This window comes from Ooceraea biroi, chromosome 7 (assembly GCF_003672135.1).
Source record: "Ooceraea biroi isolate clonal line C1 chromosome 7, Obir_v5.4, whole genome shotgun sequence".
NCBI classification, from domain to species: domain Eukaryota; kingdom Metazoa; phylum Arthropoda; class Insecta; order Hymenoptera; family Formicidae; genus Ooceraea; species Ooceraea biroi.
The window spans coordinates 11,278,514-11,297,285 of record NC_039512.1 but is presented as its reverse complement, the minus strand read 5'-3'; the positions used below and the strand labels follow the sequence as shown (position 1 = coordinate 11,297,285).

General features: G+C 37.4%; 1 protein-coding gene across 3 annotated transcripts; it reads right to left on the bottom strand.

Annotated features, from left to right (window-relative positions):
* Positions 1-58: 58 nt before the first annotated feature.
* On the bottom strand, positions 59-18,670 carry LOC105279828 (stress response protein NST1). Of its 3 annotated transcripts, none has more exons than XM_011339880.3 (7): positions 18,521-18,670; positions 16,897-16,943; positions 6,598-6,953; positions 6,124-6,264; positions 5,614-5,754; positions 4,800-4,946; positions 59-4,059 (listed from the first exon to the last, which is right to left on the bottom strand). In XM_011339880.3, exons 2-7 carry the CDS (start codon positions 16,931-16,933, stop codon positions 3,955-3,957), a joined length of 927 nt encoding a protein of 308 aa, XP_011338182.1. In that variant the 5' UTR covers positions 16,934-16,943; positions 18,521-18,670; the 3' UTR covers positions 59-3,954. The 3 variants fall into 3 exon arrangements, with proteins under 3 accessions (XP_011338182.1, XP_011338181.1, XP_011338183.1); XM_011339879.3 differs by lacking the exons at positions 16,897-16,943; positions 18,521-18,670 and adding exons at positions 10,249-10,335; positions 13,332-13,656; XM_011339881.3 differs by lacking the exons at positions 4,800-4,946; positions 16,897-16,943; positions 18,521-18,670 and adding exons at positions 10,249-10,335; positions 13,332-13,654.
* Positions 18,671-18,772: the final 102 nt, after the last annotated feature.

The window sequence follows — 18,772 nt, the reverse complement described above, 5'->3', positions numbered from 1 at the left end:
TAATTAGTTAAGTTTTCATGTTCTTTTACTAGCAAAAGAATTTTTCAACGGGTATATAAATAGCGATTTATTTCAAGTTTCAAACTTTGCCAAAAAATAAATTTCAAGTTTTATAATTGTAGAATATTATTAAAAATTCGACAGGTATCTATATTCATTTTATTATATTCGAGTAAGAGTTAATTTGTGTATGTGTGTGTGTGTAAATATTATAATTAATAAATTTTTTAAATTTACGAAAGATAGGATTTCAGAGGCGAATGATGTAATAACAATACTGTCGTTGGTGCGTGTAGGTATGGCCTTTACTTCACACACAATCGAATTCTCGTTTGACACACATTACCTCGAAAAAGAAACCGAAAAGAGTATATCAAAGGCAGCCAATGCAAGACACAATTTAGTATATCGCGTGACACAATCTTATTCCGTTCGCATTTATATTTATATGTATATAACTTGTTTAATTAACTCTTTTTATCGCGCGTTTCTCATCATGCGAGATGATGTTCAAAGCCCCCCCCGAGGACGCGCACGCTACATCAGATAGTCACAAAGTTACTACTCCGAAAAGCAACTAATTTTTAATGACAAATAATGCACATCAATTTTCAACATATAATTTAGTGATTTAGAGAAAGTTCCCAAATCTATAATTGTAACAAAACCGCTTCACGTACACTAATAATTTACGTGACGAAGAGTTCTTAAATAATTCAAATGCATTTTTTTTCTATTAACATTTAAACTTTGTTTCAATCAAATTTATTTTCGGAATAGCAACTTTATTAGCCCATCTTATACAATATCGCATGTAACCTCGTGCCACACAAAAGTTTATACACATTTATACAGAATGCCCCTAAAAACGATGCAGAGTTCCATTCCTGACGACTTGGAGGTTCTATCAAAAATGAATTTCTCGCATCATCGCGCGTTTGTCACGGGTCACCCGGTATATCGTAACGCAAATCGACAAGGACAGCGACGTATATACGTCGCGTAGCGCCTATGATCATGTTACACGAGGATATAATTTTTCAAAGGATTACAACAATGATGCAAAAATAGACGTTACCCACCACTCGTCGCGACGCGGCAAGACAAATTTCTTTCAGATTCTCCTGAAAATTTACCGGAAACTTCTTCCATTCCTTCATCTTCCCTCTCTCTCTCTCCCTTCCAGTCATCTATTCTTTTTCACGCTTAATATTCGTGCAATTAGGCTCTCTGTGAGAATTCCTAGTTCCAGAAATGCGCATGTTAGCTCGTTAAAAACGTAATATGATGAATATATAGCATACAGCAAAAAAAAGCAAAGTGTACAAGTAGTATTGAAACCTAAGTTAATGTACAACTCAACGTTTCTAAATCTGTATATTTCTCTGGGCGATTTTCCAAATTTCCAATTACGCCTACTCGCAACATCTTAAATTTGGAAATTTACAAGATTCAACAAGCAGTTAGGATACAGAATAAAATCAGAGTTAAATGCGCGCTAATATAAAGATGTTCCCGATCAGATATTCCCAAGAATAAAAAAATAACGAAAAAAATAGCGAGATTACTACAAAAAATTGCAATTTATAAATGAATCATTATAATAAAATTGTGAAGATATATGTGTATGTAGAAAGATAAATATAAGGATATACAGTAACTAATTAAGTTTTAATTATTTATTCAAGAATCATTCTTTTCAGAATCTTGGGCCTGTGAATCTTTGACTCCTAGATTCTGAGGATCATAAATCCATTAAAGATCTATCAATATTTTCATAATAAGAATAATCTTGTAACATTACATCCGATATATTGTACAGGCTGGAACTAATTGCACTGAAATAAAACCGAAATCCAAACTTGGGAACTACTGATTGGGATTACGAGATGTAAACGGAATATCAGGACGCAGTTACAACCTGTTAGATTCTAATCCTTGCAGCGGTGACCAACACTCGAGTTTTCCAAGCTTCGATCTCTCGTTACCTTCCTTCCTTTTAACGCGGAGGATTCTCTAGGCTTTCAAGAAACGTTGTCCTCGCACTTCTCAATCGTTTCTATCCTCGTCACCTAAGTATCTCCTTACGATTCTCTCCGAGATGGCTTCGATCAATCCTTTGCTTCTTGCGGAAGCAAAGCGCTCTTTCGTGTACTCTGAATTAAAAGTTGTATTAGAATTCTATATTCCGATGTTTGAATTATCGCTAATAGCGACGTGATATTCATCAAATTCTCCTAAAAGTAACGTGCCCGCTCGTCTTTCTTGTTATAGATTGCTTTATTCATCTTCAGCAAAGGAGTATAAAACGATTTTAATAACAGGCGCTACTCTCCGCGAATTGATCCCAACGAAATTACATCGCCACCCCACGCTCCAATTCTTATCGTAGCAAACGAACTTTCCCTGGTCACGACAACTGTGCTAACGTAAAGAAACAAAAAATATCTTTGCTTTGTTTTTCCGCGCACATACGCACGCACATTTTCTCTCTCTCTCTCTCCTCTTTCACGTTCATTCTCTTTTACTCCCCCTGTCGCTCTCTCGTGCGCACTTAAACGCTACACACATTTTGACAAATAATTAAAGTCATCACAGAAGCGTCACGTTATCATATTCCATTAGACTATATCGTGTTATCTCGTTTCCATTAGCGCAGTAATATTACAATGAGTACAAAATGGTTTCTCAAGTTTTCAAGCCTAGTATAAAGCACTATTATTATTATTATTAATATATAATTATGTATATTATATTTTTATATATATCTATATATATATATATAATCATGAGTGTGTGCTTAACACGCCTGCACACATCGCACACACACACATCTTATATGTCGCGCGCACATTAAAGGGCCGCAGTCGCATTCCACTTAGAACCTACGTTGTAGCGATAGTGATTTATAATTATCTGTTAATATCTCTGTCAAACCAAGTTTTCTGCCTCGGGAAATGATACAAGCATTGTAATTCAAAACAATCGTCCGATATCACGGTAATCGATCGATCGTTAGCTATTGAGATCTTTTTCCAGCGCTCGCCCGAGGACAAGACCGAAATAATAAATCGAGTGAATGAAAATGGCAGAAGAAATTAAGAGAGACCTCAGTGAACACATTAATTAAAATTATTATTTAATATAAAAGATCCATATTTAAATCAAAATTAAAAGCAAGAATAATTGTTTGTTGCTTTTTGCGATATCTGTTCACTTTTCTTACACGTGTATTTGTTAACCGAGTAAAATGAAAAATATAAAGATTTCTAATACATTGATCTTGCACAGTAGTTAACATAAGTCTGATATCTCTGCATTTAACTTGAACAATCTGCACTTTGAATTCTTCAGGTATGTTTGAAATCGAATTTTTGTTTCTTGAAAATGGCCACGTATTCTTGGAATTAATCTTATTAAATTGCCGCAAACGTTTTCCAGCAGACTTTGTACAGATCTTTATTAATATTCTTATATTTAGTTAAAAAAAAATTAAACGGAAGATTTTTCTAAATCTTCCGTTTAATTTTTTCTGTTAACTGTGCAAGATCAATGTATTAAGAAATCTTTATATTTTTCATTTTATTCAGTTATCTCTCTCATTTATTAGTTATTTCTCTCGAATACAAAATCTTCTGAAAACCAGACTTGCGCAGCCTCTTCTCCCTCGCACAAAGATTACTTTCCTTGCTGTTTTCCCCTAAAATTTAAGAAACTGTGCACTATACGGAGCGTTGCCGATGTGGAAATAACATGACGAAGGCAGTATTGTATCCGCGCGATATTGAAGAATTGCGGGGGAGGAAGCGACTCCGTCGTCCCGATCCCCCGCACGAAATGCGGACACACGCGCGATCGACCTCCCGTTTTACTTCGAGTCAGAAAATAATGGCACAAAGCAAAACGGAGCCTTTGCTGGGTGTTCGAACGGCCTTGAAGGGGATGCCGGGATACTTAGCCGGAGCTGGCGGTCTCGTTTTCCACCGGCAGATCTACGGAATTGCTGTCCTGGCGGTCCAGGGCCGCCTTGTTCTGTCTCACAATCTCGGCGCGCCTCTCCTGCGGGAACAAAAAAAAATACAGAATGATTAAAGCGACGTTTTCTCGAGCGATATTGCCGGGGACAAAGGTCGAAAGGTACGCCATGCTCTCTAACTGCAAGCTCATGTTGCTTGGCTAGATGTAACGGGTGGCTAGACTTGAACAGCATGCCTCGGAGAAATTCCAAGTTTTTAAGCTTCTCAAATTTCCGTGGCTTCTTGATATTTCGATTACGAAATCCATCAACGCATCTTTATTGGCATTTACATGAAACCGATCGATTTGATCTTTTGCACACGCATGTCTTCTCCGACACATCCCGCACAAAAACTATATATGAACCATAAATGAGCATGGCCACATGCTGGAAGATAATTATAATACGGAGACTGCAACATAATCTAGTAAAAGCACGGCAACAACATTCCTTTTATAATTTAACGTAACTATCGACGTCTTCGTGGTCCTACAAACAATATAACAAGCTATTTCTCGCGACGGTGGGAAAAGGAGAGTAAGGTACGAGACGAAGGAGATAATTGATACATAATTAACATTACTCGCAGACATTATAATTTGTCATATAATGCAATATAATAAAATCTCATGTAAATTAAAATATGTCGTAATAATTAACAAAATAGTTGTTGCTAAAAATAAAATCAAAAACTATTCATATGACAAATTATCACGTCCGCGAGCACCCGATTGCGATTAAGAGTGTATGTGTGTGTGTGTGTGTGTGGACACGGAATTACATGGTGACGGCGAATCGCTAGCACGCGACGCTGGATCTCTCGCTGTCGATTCAGCTCCGCGGTCGACACCCTCTTGTCAAACTCGAACTTTTTCACCAGGAGCTCTCTCGCCGCCATCTGACGCACTTTTGCTATCTTCACCGTGTTCTATATCATCATTGCACAAACGCCCATATTCGATCAGTACCTTTTTCGCATGAAAACTTCGGGTTGCCTCGAACTTTTCTTTCTCTTTTTCAAAGCTCGCAGATAATAATAATAATAATAATGTTCCGGTTAGAAACGTCAGGTTGTTACGCGGGATTCTTTGTCGCTTTTGGAATCTATTACATTTATCATAGCATTTGATAACATTAATAAGTACATCGTTTTGAACCCACAGAATTTTAGGGAATATTTCGAGCGTCATTCAAGTGAAGTACTTTTAAAACCATATGTATACATACGACGTCCGCTACAAAAGGATTGTAATATGTAAAGCTTTAAATTTTTGATACTCAAGACCCTCGAACCATCTCAGAACTCTTTCGAAAGTCAACATTTTTTACACGACAATTGTTGGATAAATATACCCAGCTATAAATAAATTTTACATTTTATATTACAATGAACCAGATATATTTATCTTAAAAATATTAAAGTAGTATTTACAAAATTGCAGAATTTTTCTTGAATTTTCTATTTCTTTTATTGATTTTCTGGTGTTTATTCAAAAACCGACAGAGTGTCGTAACAACCTGGTAGTTAAAGATGGACGTAGACTGTTCAAGGCTACTACACCAATCACGAGAGCTACGTCTGGCTAGAAACTTACATGATTGCGCAGCTTCTCCTTCTGCTCGCGCTCGATGGTTTCGCGGCGTTCGCGTGCCTGCTCCAATTTGCCCTGAATTTGGGACTCCAGTTGTTGTACGCGCTCCGACATTCCTTGACGTACACGAGCGACTTGCTCTTCCTGCAAGCAGGCCGCGAATCAATAACTTATGTCTATTCTTGCCGAGCTTATTATCTGACTATAGAGCCCGCCCGTTAAAATATGCAGAACAAAATATCGGTTTACAGGAGGAAAAAAAGAGAAGAGAAAAAGGAACGACAAAAATTGCGAATGTAGAAATTTGCTACACATCTTCGCTCTTTTATGTACACGTCGTCTTATATTCCAAACTAATAAATTTTATGATGCATTATAGAATTCTTGACATTATTTATGGTTTATAACATAGTTTATATAATTATAATAATGTTTTAAATTAGTTAAGGCTATGAAAGTCTTATTTGATACGTCAATTTGAAGGATTAAGACAAATGATATAAAGATACTCACGTGCTCCTTGAGACGATCCAGCATTTTCTTGATATTCTCATCACGTTGAGCCGCAGCAGTCTTCAGTTTTTCCTCGACAGCACTTCGCACTTCCTCAGTTTGTTGCTCGAGACTCAGACGTGTCTTCTCGACGCTCTCCAACTGCGATGAGAAAATCGCAATAAATCATTTTGATACTTTGTCAATAATTAATCAATTATATGACATCAAAATAATCTTTCTACTTTGTACGTTATTTGTTTCAAATATTTGTATATTTTATGTTTCTTTATAAGATCTTTAATATTTAATATAATGCTTAAATATTCCAACAAAAATATCTGCTTCACGTTCTGATCTGTGACCATCAATAATGGTATCAAGAATATCTTCTTTCTTTTCTACAAACTCCGACCAACTGCTTTCCCAAATTTTTCGCAAAATTGAAGCTGTTCTTCGTTAAACCAATTGCTCATCAGCGTTTGTTGTACTCACGTGCTCCTTCAGCTTGTTTTTCAGCTCGGCGATATGCGCTTCCCGCTTCTCCTCCGTGTTGTTCATCTTGGCGTCCAAAGACTCGCGGGTGGCGACAATGAAGGCCGCGCTGAGCTCATCCTTCTTGCGGGCAGCTTCCTCGATCTTGCTGAGCTTAGCGGCGAGAGAAGCGAGCTTGTGCGCCTCGATGGACAATCTTCGCTCTTCGGCGGCCTTCAGCTTGTCCTCGATCGCAGTCTGCTGCGTCGGGCTTGGCTGCGGCGGCGAGGGCGCTCTCTTAGGCACCGTCGGCTCCGCGAGGATCACCTCGTAACACAATCCGCCCTTGGACTTCTCCTGGCATCGAATCTCGGTCGCTGAAAAAAGTCAAACACAATGTAACGATGCTCAATCCACTCAACGTAACAGTGCCTTGCGTCACAGTACTTAAATTATAATATTACAATCTATTATCATATATAGTGTATATTATAGTCCATTAAAGATACATTATGCTACAGTATACATGTAAATTATTACGTAGTTATATAATTATACATTACATTGCGTAATGTTTCGACATAGGCTGTAATACTTATCACTGTGTATCACTGAAATAATGTATTCATTATGCAGTGCGCACTTTGTATTGGGTCGTCCGGAAAGTTCGTGCCGATTTTGAAGAAAAATTCAAAGGCAACATTTTTTTATGTCGATAAATATTTATTGACTTATGTATGCACCGTTTTGTTTCACAACCTTTGTCCATCTTTCACGCAACTGGAAGATTCCATTCTCCCAGAACTTCTTAGGTTTCTCGGCGAAAAACTCCTCAAGGTGGTTTTTTATGTCGATCAAAGAGTTGAAGTTTTTGCCGCTAAGAGAATTTTGCAAAGACCTAAATAAGTGAAAGTCTGAAGGTGCAATGTCTGGTGAATACGGTGGGTGAGGTGGCACATCCCAGCCAAACTCCAACAATTTTTGTCGGGTAGTCAAAGAAACATGAGGTCTGACATTGTCCTGATGGAACACGACGCCCTTCCTATTAGCTAATTCTGGACGTTTTTCCCGAATCGCTGTCTTTAATTCGTCCAGTTGCGAGCAGTACTTATCTGCATTTATCGTTTGGTTGTGTGGTAGGAGCTCATAATATAGGATTCCTTTCCAATCCCACCAGACACAGAGCATGACTTTTTTGGATGAAGGCCGGCTTTCGAAGTGGTTAATGCTGGTTCATTTCGCTTACCCCAGGATCTTTTTCGTTCTACATTGTTGTAAATGATCCATTTTTCGTCACCCGTCACTAATTGCTTCAAAAATGGTACGTTTTCGTTGCGCTTGTACAGCGAGTCGCAAATGGAAATGCGATCCATTAAATTTTCGGCCAAATTATGCGGAACCCATACATCATAGCGACTTACGTAACCAAGCTTCACTACATGATCGTGGACAGTGGTTTTCGATATTTTCAGTATCTCTGCTAATTCACGTGTCGTGTAGCGCGTGTTATTCTCGATCAGTGTCTTGATTTGGTCATCATCAGTAGTAGAGGGTCTGCCCGAGCATTCTTGGTCTTTAAGGTTAAAATCACCAGCTCTAAACTTAGCGAACCACTTACGTACGGTTCTTTCAGCTAAAGCGCCTTCTCCGTAAACAGAACATATCGAATTTGTTGCTTGTGAGGCATTTTTGCCTTTCCGGTAATAGAAAAGCATCAAGTGTCTAAAATGTTCTTTGTTTTCTTCCATCTTCAAAAGAGTACAAAACTGACATGAATCAATTTATCTGAAACAACTTTTTTCCTAAAGATGCGTTGAAATGTCACCTTTAAGCATATGTATATAAATCGTATGTTTTCAATAACATTGATGTATTCAGACATGTTCCAACGCCATCTATTAGAAATCGGCACGAACTTTCCGGACGACCCAATATAATCGATATATGCTAATTAATAGTTTATTTCGCAGTAAAGAAAGTTCTCTACAATACATCGCAATATAGATATATTGGGTTATAACAAAAGTTCGTTATTTTAATTGCGTTATTTTAATGAAATTCCAAGATAACATAAAATTATTATTTTTAATTATTATTATTATTGATAAAATTATTATTTTAATGAAATTCCAAGAGAAAATTATATATAAATATTTATTCAACTACATATTCGCCGTTGTTTTATTAACATTTGCCATCTTTGTGGTAGCTTCATAATTCCATCTTCAGACCTTTTCAGACTTTTTATTACAAATTGAACAACGCTACGAACTTTTGTTACAATCCAATATTTTCAGCTAATTATTGGTATCTTTACATCATCAATACCAAAATATCACACCTAAGAAGTAATTCACTCCTAGGATAATCCAATACTTAAAGATCGAGATTTTCCATTTCCTTTCAAGACTTTCTTACATTCTTCAAATATTGGTACTTTATAGTCAATCTTTTAAGAACCTTGCGCGCGCGACATTATCTTTACCAAATCGTTTCTTCCAATCTATTAAGTATCGATGTCCCGTTTAGAAATAGCCAATTCCGACAACTGGAAGACTTCCGGCGCCGATTAGTTACGGAAGTATGACTCAGAACAGCGCGGCACAAGGAGAGATCGATCAGAGGGAACGATCGGCCGTAGGCGCCGCGACGTCTAGCGTCGCCGCACGCACTTCTCGTCTTCCCTGCTCCTCCCTTCACTCCTGCGTCTCCTCATATACATACACTCTCAGTTGCCAACTGTATAATTACGGTATATCATACCATGTCATTATAATTTCACTGCTACGGCAATTTTTGGAAATTCCAATAATTATGTAATCTTCATATTTAGGCAAATGTGCAATTGTTTAAATTGCATTTTCTCCTCTCCTACTTTTTCTGAGTTTCTTTTCTTTGACGTATCGAATGTAAGCGAAGTGTCAATCATCAATTTCTCCAATTTTATTAAGATGCGCAAAATTTGAGAGATAAATTGAAGAGTATTGACCATTTTGAGACTCGTATCTTCTATATTCGTTTTTTCGTTTCGGTGAAACGAAACGTAATAGAATACGATTATGAAAATTTGTCGATACTGTACATTCGTTTCTACATAGTGCATATAGTACAAGTTTGCAACGTTCCCCGCTTTCAATGTAATTTAACGGCGACATATTGGCGCGAGAGTTCTCGCCGAGGGCATTGCACCGACCTTTTACAGCAATGTTGCTCCCTTAATTCTTAGATGCAAAAGTTCTTGAAATAATTCTTATTTTAGCTGTACATGTATACATAGATTTAAATTATATATTATTTTATAAACTAGATGCTTATCAACTACACAATATTATCCGCGTACATTTTACAAAATGTCTCAGAAATTTAGGACATTTTGAAGCCTCTTAACTCTTTAGATTCGAGATCCTCTTCATGAATTTGGAATTGAAATCTTTTCTGCTATAAAAACTTTCAGGGAAGATTTTTGAATTCATGGTATTAGCAAAGATTGATATTAAATTCTCATCGAGAATTTATCATTGTTCGAAAGTAAAATATCCTTTTGAGGAACACATTCTGTGATCATTAAAATCCTAAAGAAAACGATTTGTAGGACCGAACAAGCGTAGTATAGATGTGTCTCAAATCTATTATCTATTGACGTCACCTAAAGCTCGCTAATCGAGTACTCACTGATGAATTTCACTTTCTTCGGCTGCTTGGTCCGCGGCTTGCCCTTACTGGGTTTCTTGAACGGTGCATTGTTCCTCCTCTGTCCCGCTTTGGAAATTTAGACGATCAGAACACTCGCGTTTAGAGAAAAAGAAACTAATAAAAAGGGAAAAGGAAGTGCGGTTTAACCCATCGAGCCACTATCCCTTTCGTTTACAAAATAAAACACGTGAAAAAGTAACTATCATTATGTATCAACCAAATAAAATGCAGCGGTTTAGAAATTTATACAGCTTACGAGATTTGTAACTTTTGCGTCATGATCTATTTATAATCGAGCGTGACTTTATCTCTCTCCTAATTTTATCTTCCTGACTTTATAAATTTACCAGTTATTTGGAGATTTACTATATAACAATCACGAAAATGTAAGAAAAGTTAATTGTGGATCACACAATGTTACAAAATAATACAACGCATGTCATTAAACTTTGAATTAATGCCAGCAATTAAGCCGGAGACAAAGTAGTCATATAAAAGACAAAATTAGCATTGGACATGCTCTTGTGAGGGATCGATAGGAGTCCCAATGGGTTAATTATCGGGAAATCGATGCGACCGTTTCGCGTAGCCATGTTGGACCGCACCCTGATCGTTTCGGCAGGCCGAACACGTGCATACCGGCATCATAAAATCAACGCGATTAATGTTATTACAGAACAATAAATTAAGTAACAAACAATTCTTATTTCAATAACTGCATATAACATTGTATGAATGATAATTCGTCAAATTCAATTATTGCTCCCCAAAAAATTCAAAAATAAAATTGCAAGAAGCAAGAAATGTTTATTTTAAGTTTACATGTATCAACAATGGTATTTTATATTAATAGTCAATAAAATATTTCATATTCTAGACAATTTCAACTATTTATTTTAAATGTGTGTAGTAAAAAAGAATTTTATAGAAAACGAAAATTAATTCTCACAATATTAAAAATTTCAATATTATGTGACGAATAAAATTACATCTTTTACATTAAATCTTCCCAATATTAATAACTTAAATTGATACTAAGAAGTTACAAAATTGTAATTTAAATAGAAAAACAAATTGTTTTAAAAACTTTGTTATGCTGCAGATTTACTTAGTTTTATCCCTTATTCTAAAAATAATATTTAGAAAAACTCGATTACTTATTTTCACAATGAAAGTCATCAGAGACAATAATTGAGATAACAGACGGTTAAAAGCTGAATATATCGATAAAGAATTTTTGCAAAATTAACCGATGGAGTTTCGCGACACCCCGTAGAAAAATGGTGGACCGTGAGTATCGATTCGCGGACGGTCTGAGAAATTGATCGAACTGCAGGTGCCCCAGGATATCGTGATACTACCGTGATATCGACCATATACATATACTGCAGTAAGGACAGTACTCCTTACATTCAAGAAAAGCTTTTTATAGATTGTTATATTGCTTTGTGAATTATATGTATTAGTTGCAAATTATTATTGCACAATCAATTAAATAATAAAACAAGCAGATTATAAACATCAAGCAGTTACACGTATGTATGTATAAATATATATGTATATGCAGATATAAGAAACTTATATAAATGGAAGAAACTAATAATAAAGCAAATACAAAATTAATAAAAGCGCTGAGTATTGAAACAGGAATTATTCAAAAAATAATAAAGTAATAAAAAAAGCAACAAAAAATATATATTGTAGAAATTGTAATAATATTGGGGGTCTGCATATCGACAATTTACCAAATCCAATATCGGAATAGGATTTTCAACATATTTTCTATTGATTCTATTGAGAAAACGGTCACATCTTTTTCCCGCATCTGACACATTCTCATTATCTTTCTTTTCCCAAGGATAAAATAAGATGAGGTAAACTAATTTATAACAAGATTTTCCGGTCAATAATTAACGCTTAAAGGCCATAGTTATTTCCTTCCGGTTTCTTTCCAATACGCCGAGAACTTTACTTATTTTAACCGTAAAAGTCTAAGGAGAACATAAGAAAGGCAGTAACAAATTCCTACATTTAAAAAATATAAAGAGATAATTTTTGCAAAAATTATTTTTAAAAATTAATTAAAGCTAAAACATTGATACTGATTAAGAAATTAAATCTGTTTTTAAAAAATGTTTCCTATTTTCTACAAAGCTCTGTATTATAATTATTATAATTCGTAAATTCCATTTCGAACTTCTTAATATCCTTAAAGGAAATTAAAGACTTTCTGTAAAGAACTTTATTAGCGTCGTCCACGAGAAGCATTGAACTGTAGGGTTCACCACCTGTTCTATAAATAGCACAAAGTTCCACAAGTTTGACTCGATAAATACCAAATTATTTCAGTCTATACAGAGCTGCTACTTCCCTAATTACGTATTCTGGACAAGTAGCTAATTGCTTCCAAGAACTGTTTGACGAGAATTCTATTAAGAATTCTCGTTATATCTTCAATTAGAAATTAAAAAATTATATCTTGCTAATTCTGTCCAGGAAAGAATAACTCGTCTAGTAATCGCTTTTATAAAGGATCGATCTTAAAGCTCTATTTACAGAATTATACAGAAAAGTCAATGCAAAGTAAAGGAAAAATCAATAGAAAGCTAAGTTTTAGAGCACTTTTAGGACAACTCCAAGTTAATACGTTTCTACAAAAATTCCAAAGATTTGTGGACTTTTTAGAATAGTTTAACAATTCATCCAAGTAGAACCACCTGTATGGCCGCTCTGTGCTACTTCCGTAAAATTCTACGACAAGCGAGTGCTGTGAATACTCAAGTCTCTGTTACGAGTTCATGTATCTTGCTCCTTCAAGTACAAATGTGAGATAAAAAGATGAACTTTTCTACATCCTACTGCGTTTTCTTTTTTAGACATTTGCGAAAAACAAAAGAAATGTGCTTTAGACTTAATGACTCAAAGCCAAGAGTTAAAAAGTCGGGCATTCACTGCAGCTAGTCGTTGATCTGTACGAGTCTCGGCGGAAAACCGGAAGGAAGGCCTCAGCAAGGATCATAGCAGAGAAAATGCAGGATTTCGCGGAACAGGGATTCACTCACCTACGACACTCAGCGGGGCCTTGCAGCTGTGACAAAAGCACTGCAATACCGAATCGCGCACGAGACCGATCAGCATGTTGCCGTTTCGTTTCGTTCGAGGGTTGTTTCGCGAGGGGGATACGAGCGTGTCTCGCGGAGCAACGACGGAGCAACGACTGACGTGGACGACGGAATCGGGATATGCGAGGATATGCGCTGGTGAGAGGCTGGAAGGACGAGAAAAGAGAACAAGGCCGGGAGAGAAGAGTTCAGGCACGCCGGAAGTGTCGCTCAGCTCGTAACTGGGGCGGTGGCTGGAGGGCGACTGGCTCGCACGCTGCGCCGCGACGCCCGGCGTCGCTCAATATCCGACTACCCTCCTCTTTCTTCTCCTCCTTGTCCTCCTTCTCCCGGCCATCCCCCGCGTCCTGGAACCAACAGCCTACCCGACGACAAGCTACCCTTCCAACCAGCAACTTCAACCTGTGATCGCCACTAGCACTAGGAGCAGCCCTCAGAGGGGTGTTACGAGCTCTACGGGGTGTCCCGAACGCAGATCGCGATAAACGTGGATGTGCAGGCTTGGCGAATGCGTGGGAGGGTGGAGAGAAGACGAGTAGTCACGTAGTAGAAATGTCAGACACAGAAAGATGGTCGAAGTCGGAAATTAGGCGAGGCTTTAGGGTAGTTGAAATTCATGAAGTTCGACTGCGTCGAGATCTTTCAAGCCTGAGATTGCTGTATCGCGCAAATATTTTCTATTAGTCACTGTCAGAATTTCAAAATTCTGGAAATGTTTAGGTCGGTTAGAAATTTTTTCTTGCATTTTTCGAAACGATTATTTTAAATTCCCATAATCTTAAAATACAGAGATCTTTTTAAGACTTCGTAATTTTAAGCTCGAAATATTGAAATATCCCAAGAGTCTTTTGTTTTTCGAGGACACTCGGTACAGTCAGTACTCGGTGGAGCCGGTCGCTAGGCACGTGTAAAAGCCTATGTGCAAGCGTAAAATACCATCCCCTCTTTCTACCGGAGAACGTACCACCCTCCTGAATTCTTCTCCAGCCTCCTGTCGGCATCCGTCGCCATTCTGGCGGTGAACAGACTTCAATTTTCGAAACGATCGACGAAAGTAGCGAAAGTTCGCCTGGGAGAACTTCGCGTGATTGGTAGAAAATCTTATGAAATGCCAGAAGAAGATTCGTATTGATTCCTCGCTCTCTGATCTTCCAATCTTTGAACGTCGAGATTGTGTCAGCACCTTTTGATTTCGAAATCCTCGAATTTCAGATCCCAGTACTTGGGAGTTTTCAAACTTACGAATCATAAGAATCTTGAATACGTAATCTTTACATCGAAAACTTGTGAATCATTAATGGAAATTTCTCATTAGAAAATCAGATCGGAGCTGCATGAGAATAAGATTATCTAAAGATTATAGCTGCTGAGGAACATTGAGAACTTACATAGTAGGTACCTATGCAAGATTTAGCAAAAGTGTCACGACAATCCGGAAATGTAGGGCATGTAATGATCGCGCTTTGAATAAAGTTTTTCCGTTGAATGGACGATCAAAGAGGTTGTTTGTCGGAACTGCGCGTTATGACGCAGCCGGTGAGATACCAACGAGTCAATTCCCCGCGGAAATCAATGAGAAATGAAATTTTCATGACGCATGAGACTGTAGCTGAGGAGTCAGAACTTCTTGGAGACCGAAAAGAAAAAAGAATCCACTTCATCTTATCTCTCAATTATCTTGAACATGGAGTGACGATCTTTCTCTTCGAGCAACTTATGAAGACGATTCAATAATTAAATTCTTAATAATAATAAATTCTTAATAATAGGCTTCTTGCATTCGAAAAAGCTTAGTAATGTGTCGGTTTTATATAATTAAATTGTTTTTATATCATTTCTAATTTTCAACCTAAAACTATGATTAGATAAAGGCTTTATCTCCAATAAAACTGTTTATCGGAAGAACTTCGAAATTTCAAAATAACTTCATAAAAATAATATACACAATTATAAAATAACACGCTTATTCATGTTGTCTTGAATAAAATGATATTGCGATTCAAACAACTTTTTTATATGACTTATCTTGCTATTTACAAAGAAATTAACATCAAATGATTAATTATGAACACAAAAACAAAAAGGTATCTGTGTTTCAAACGCTGGTTGATGATCAACAAGTCGCAATCTAGCGAGCTTCATAATGAGCCGAAGTTGGTCGTTGCAGTTTAATTGGATCCGAACGACGACGATAACGAGAAAAACGAGCGGGGGACCGACAAAAAAATAGGGTTTATCGAGTCACTTAACCCTTAACTTGTTTCCTTCCAAGGAGAACTTAACTCGGAGAGACCTCGCTGAAGTTTCCAATCTAAATCAAAAACTGTATCCAATCTACTTCATCTTAACGGAATATTTTCTCATTAAACGCATCTATGTATTAAAATTCTCAAAACCGCGGCTATTATGTAACTTTTGCGTAACACAATAATAGCGTCATATTCTGTAAATTCTCAACCAACTCACAAAGTGAACTCGCTTCGGTCGCTTTTGGGAAAAGGTAAAAGGAAAGAAATTCGAGCTTTGCGGACCAAGCATCCAATTTTTTCCAACTTGCTACTCCTCAATGCGTCAGACATTCCGCATAAATGCAAGTTTCATAGTTGAGAGTCGCTGGAGCAACGGGTTGTCGGCGTGCACCGCGCCGCAGTCGGGTCGGTCGTGGTGCAGTTGTCAGCCGCGGCACGATCGTCCGGTGCAAGGCCTGCATCACTCCTCCGCAGCATTCGCTCGTTCGCTCGCTCGCCAGCGAGGACACGGTGCGAGTCCGAGGACTCTGACCTCTTCCCGCCTGCTGGTCTCCGGTCTCTGCGGCGTTTAGGGTGCGTTCCCACCGCCGGCGCCGAATCGTCCGGCCGCGGCCTCCTCCAATTACGGGAACCTTCGTCCCCCGGCTTTGCCGTTGAAGGGACACGCGAGGCCCTTACTCGAGTGCAGATATAATTACGCACAGATCGCAGAAGATACTCGGAATATCGAGCGGTGATTAAGGGCAGGTGTATTCCGCACATCCCATAGCTACATTTCGTATCTTAATCGACTTGAATATTGTATGTTTTCCTGCGATATCTAACATTAATTTAAAATAACTGAAAAAACACTTATTAACCGCTAATTAAAACTAATTAAATCTGAAGATCGAAAATCGTGTGATCGTGAGTTAATTTACGGAAATGTTTCACAGTTTCAGAAAACAGTTCTATTTTCTGATGATTCCCAATGATCTATTGGGTCAGTCAGAAAGTTTAACTCAATTTAGTGTCAAATTTTTTTTATTGCATTTAGCAGAAACAGATTACTCATGATTACACATTATTGTTTATGATATTGTACATTATCAATATTGTTGCTTGTGTAGTGTCAGCTATTCGAAAATCGAACCGAACTTTTTCTGACTGATCCAGTACAATTGAAATTTCGCGCGTAGTCGCTTTATCAGAATTGGTCGCAAATACAGACCGTTGTTATCATACATCAATTCATTAATAATTTTAAGGATACTCACACTCATTGGGAGCAGGCGATTCCGCTGCTGTAGCCATGGCGATATCCCTGTAACAATAACGTTTCATGTATTCAAATGAATATGTTGAATGTAAACTGTTTAGAGAGAATAAAAAATAAATAGAACAACCTATGTTTTTCTCTCTCAATTCAAAAAGCAGTAACTACCTATAAAAGATGGATTAAAAGACAAAAAAGAAAACTGGGTGCCCAGACTGCGGGTCGCTTTCAACGGAGGTTCCATCTTCTTTGAGTCGTTTTTAAACCATTCAAACACACGTGCACGGCTCATGAATTCTTCACTAAAAGCAATGTTTAACATATCAAAAGTCTCCGCAGCAGTTTTCCCAAATTTTACACGAAATTTTATGCACCACGTTGTTCTTTCTCTTCCGACATTGTGCGCGCTGAGAGAAATGCGACGTAGACACGGTGCACGTGTCGAGGGGCGCTCGGAGGGTACTGATTAAAGATTGAAAGTCGGTTTTTGTGTTATAAAAAGCAGAAATTCCAGGTATAAGATTTACACGCAGACGAATCCTTACCACCGAAATTAGCAGAGTTATACAACCAGTCTCGATACTTTTTAGTCACATCTCGTATAAGGAGAGAATATTTGTCACTGAACCAATTCACGTGTTATTTACATTAAATTCCAGATTATAAAAAAAGTTTACAAAATAAATTTCTTCGGTTGTCAATTTAATGCAAATTTATTATAATTAAACAGATAAGATATAAAACTACTGAAAAACTGATTGTAATTTGAAGAGTTGATTTTCACTGTTTCGCGCGTAATGCAATTTTAAGAATATTAATTTTATATAATTCAAAATAATTTGTATTAATAAGATATGATCGTGGCACAGATTGACATATCTGATGACTATTATTGTTTGCTCAAACTTTGCTTAATCTGCTTCTGGACTAAAGAATGAAATATTAATTATTAATATTAATTAATATTAACTTGAAAGTAATATTAACAAATTCTTCTCTTCTATAAGATAACTTTCTAGATTATTTTAATCAAAATTTTATAAACATTATTATTATTATTATTAGTTTTCACTAATAAATTTATTCTATCGTATTTACGCTTCTAGGCATTCTAAATGATACATGTATAAAATAATAAATGCTCTTGATTTAAACGAAAAAAGATCTTCTATACATCTTTGTTCATTGCGAATTTATTCAGTAAACAATAACCATCATTTCACTACTTAAACGCGAATCAGATTAACGCAATAACACTACACATAACCAATATAATTTAACCAAACAATTAAATAACTCAAAAGCTCTGTAAACGTTCCGCCATGATCTTCTATCGCGATCACTCAAAAGCCGTTGACAACCGCCGCTCTGCTTTATTTACATACTTCAAGAACAATTCTTTCTTCGCTCCTAACTTTCGCTGTGTCAAGGCGAAACAATCAACAAACGTAACAATCGACGAAACATGAACGTTAACTATAACATGAACCATTAAACACCTCAACGGAATCGAATCGAAGTATCAAGGCGTCACAGCGTCGTTTTGGTAAATTGAAGCACGAAGGTCGCGCGTCCCTTTGTTCGCGTCGCGCGAAAAAGAGCGAGGGAGAAAAAGTCCCGCTTACCTGTTCCTCCTCGCACGGAAAAGAGGCGCGCAGTGTTCCCGACGCTCGTTCGACAAACGAACAACGTTGTCCGCCGACAAGCCTGAACGCAGCCGAGGAAGCAAACGCGTACCGATGCACGCGCGATACGCAAAAATGACACGCAACGCGACGAGATCAAACGAGATCCTGAATAGCCGGCTGCTTCGCACGCTGCTTTTATCGCGCAACGTCTTTGTGCGTCGTTCGAGCGGCGAAGCCGCCCGAACGCCC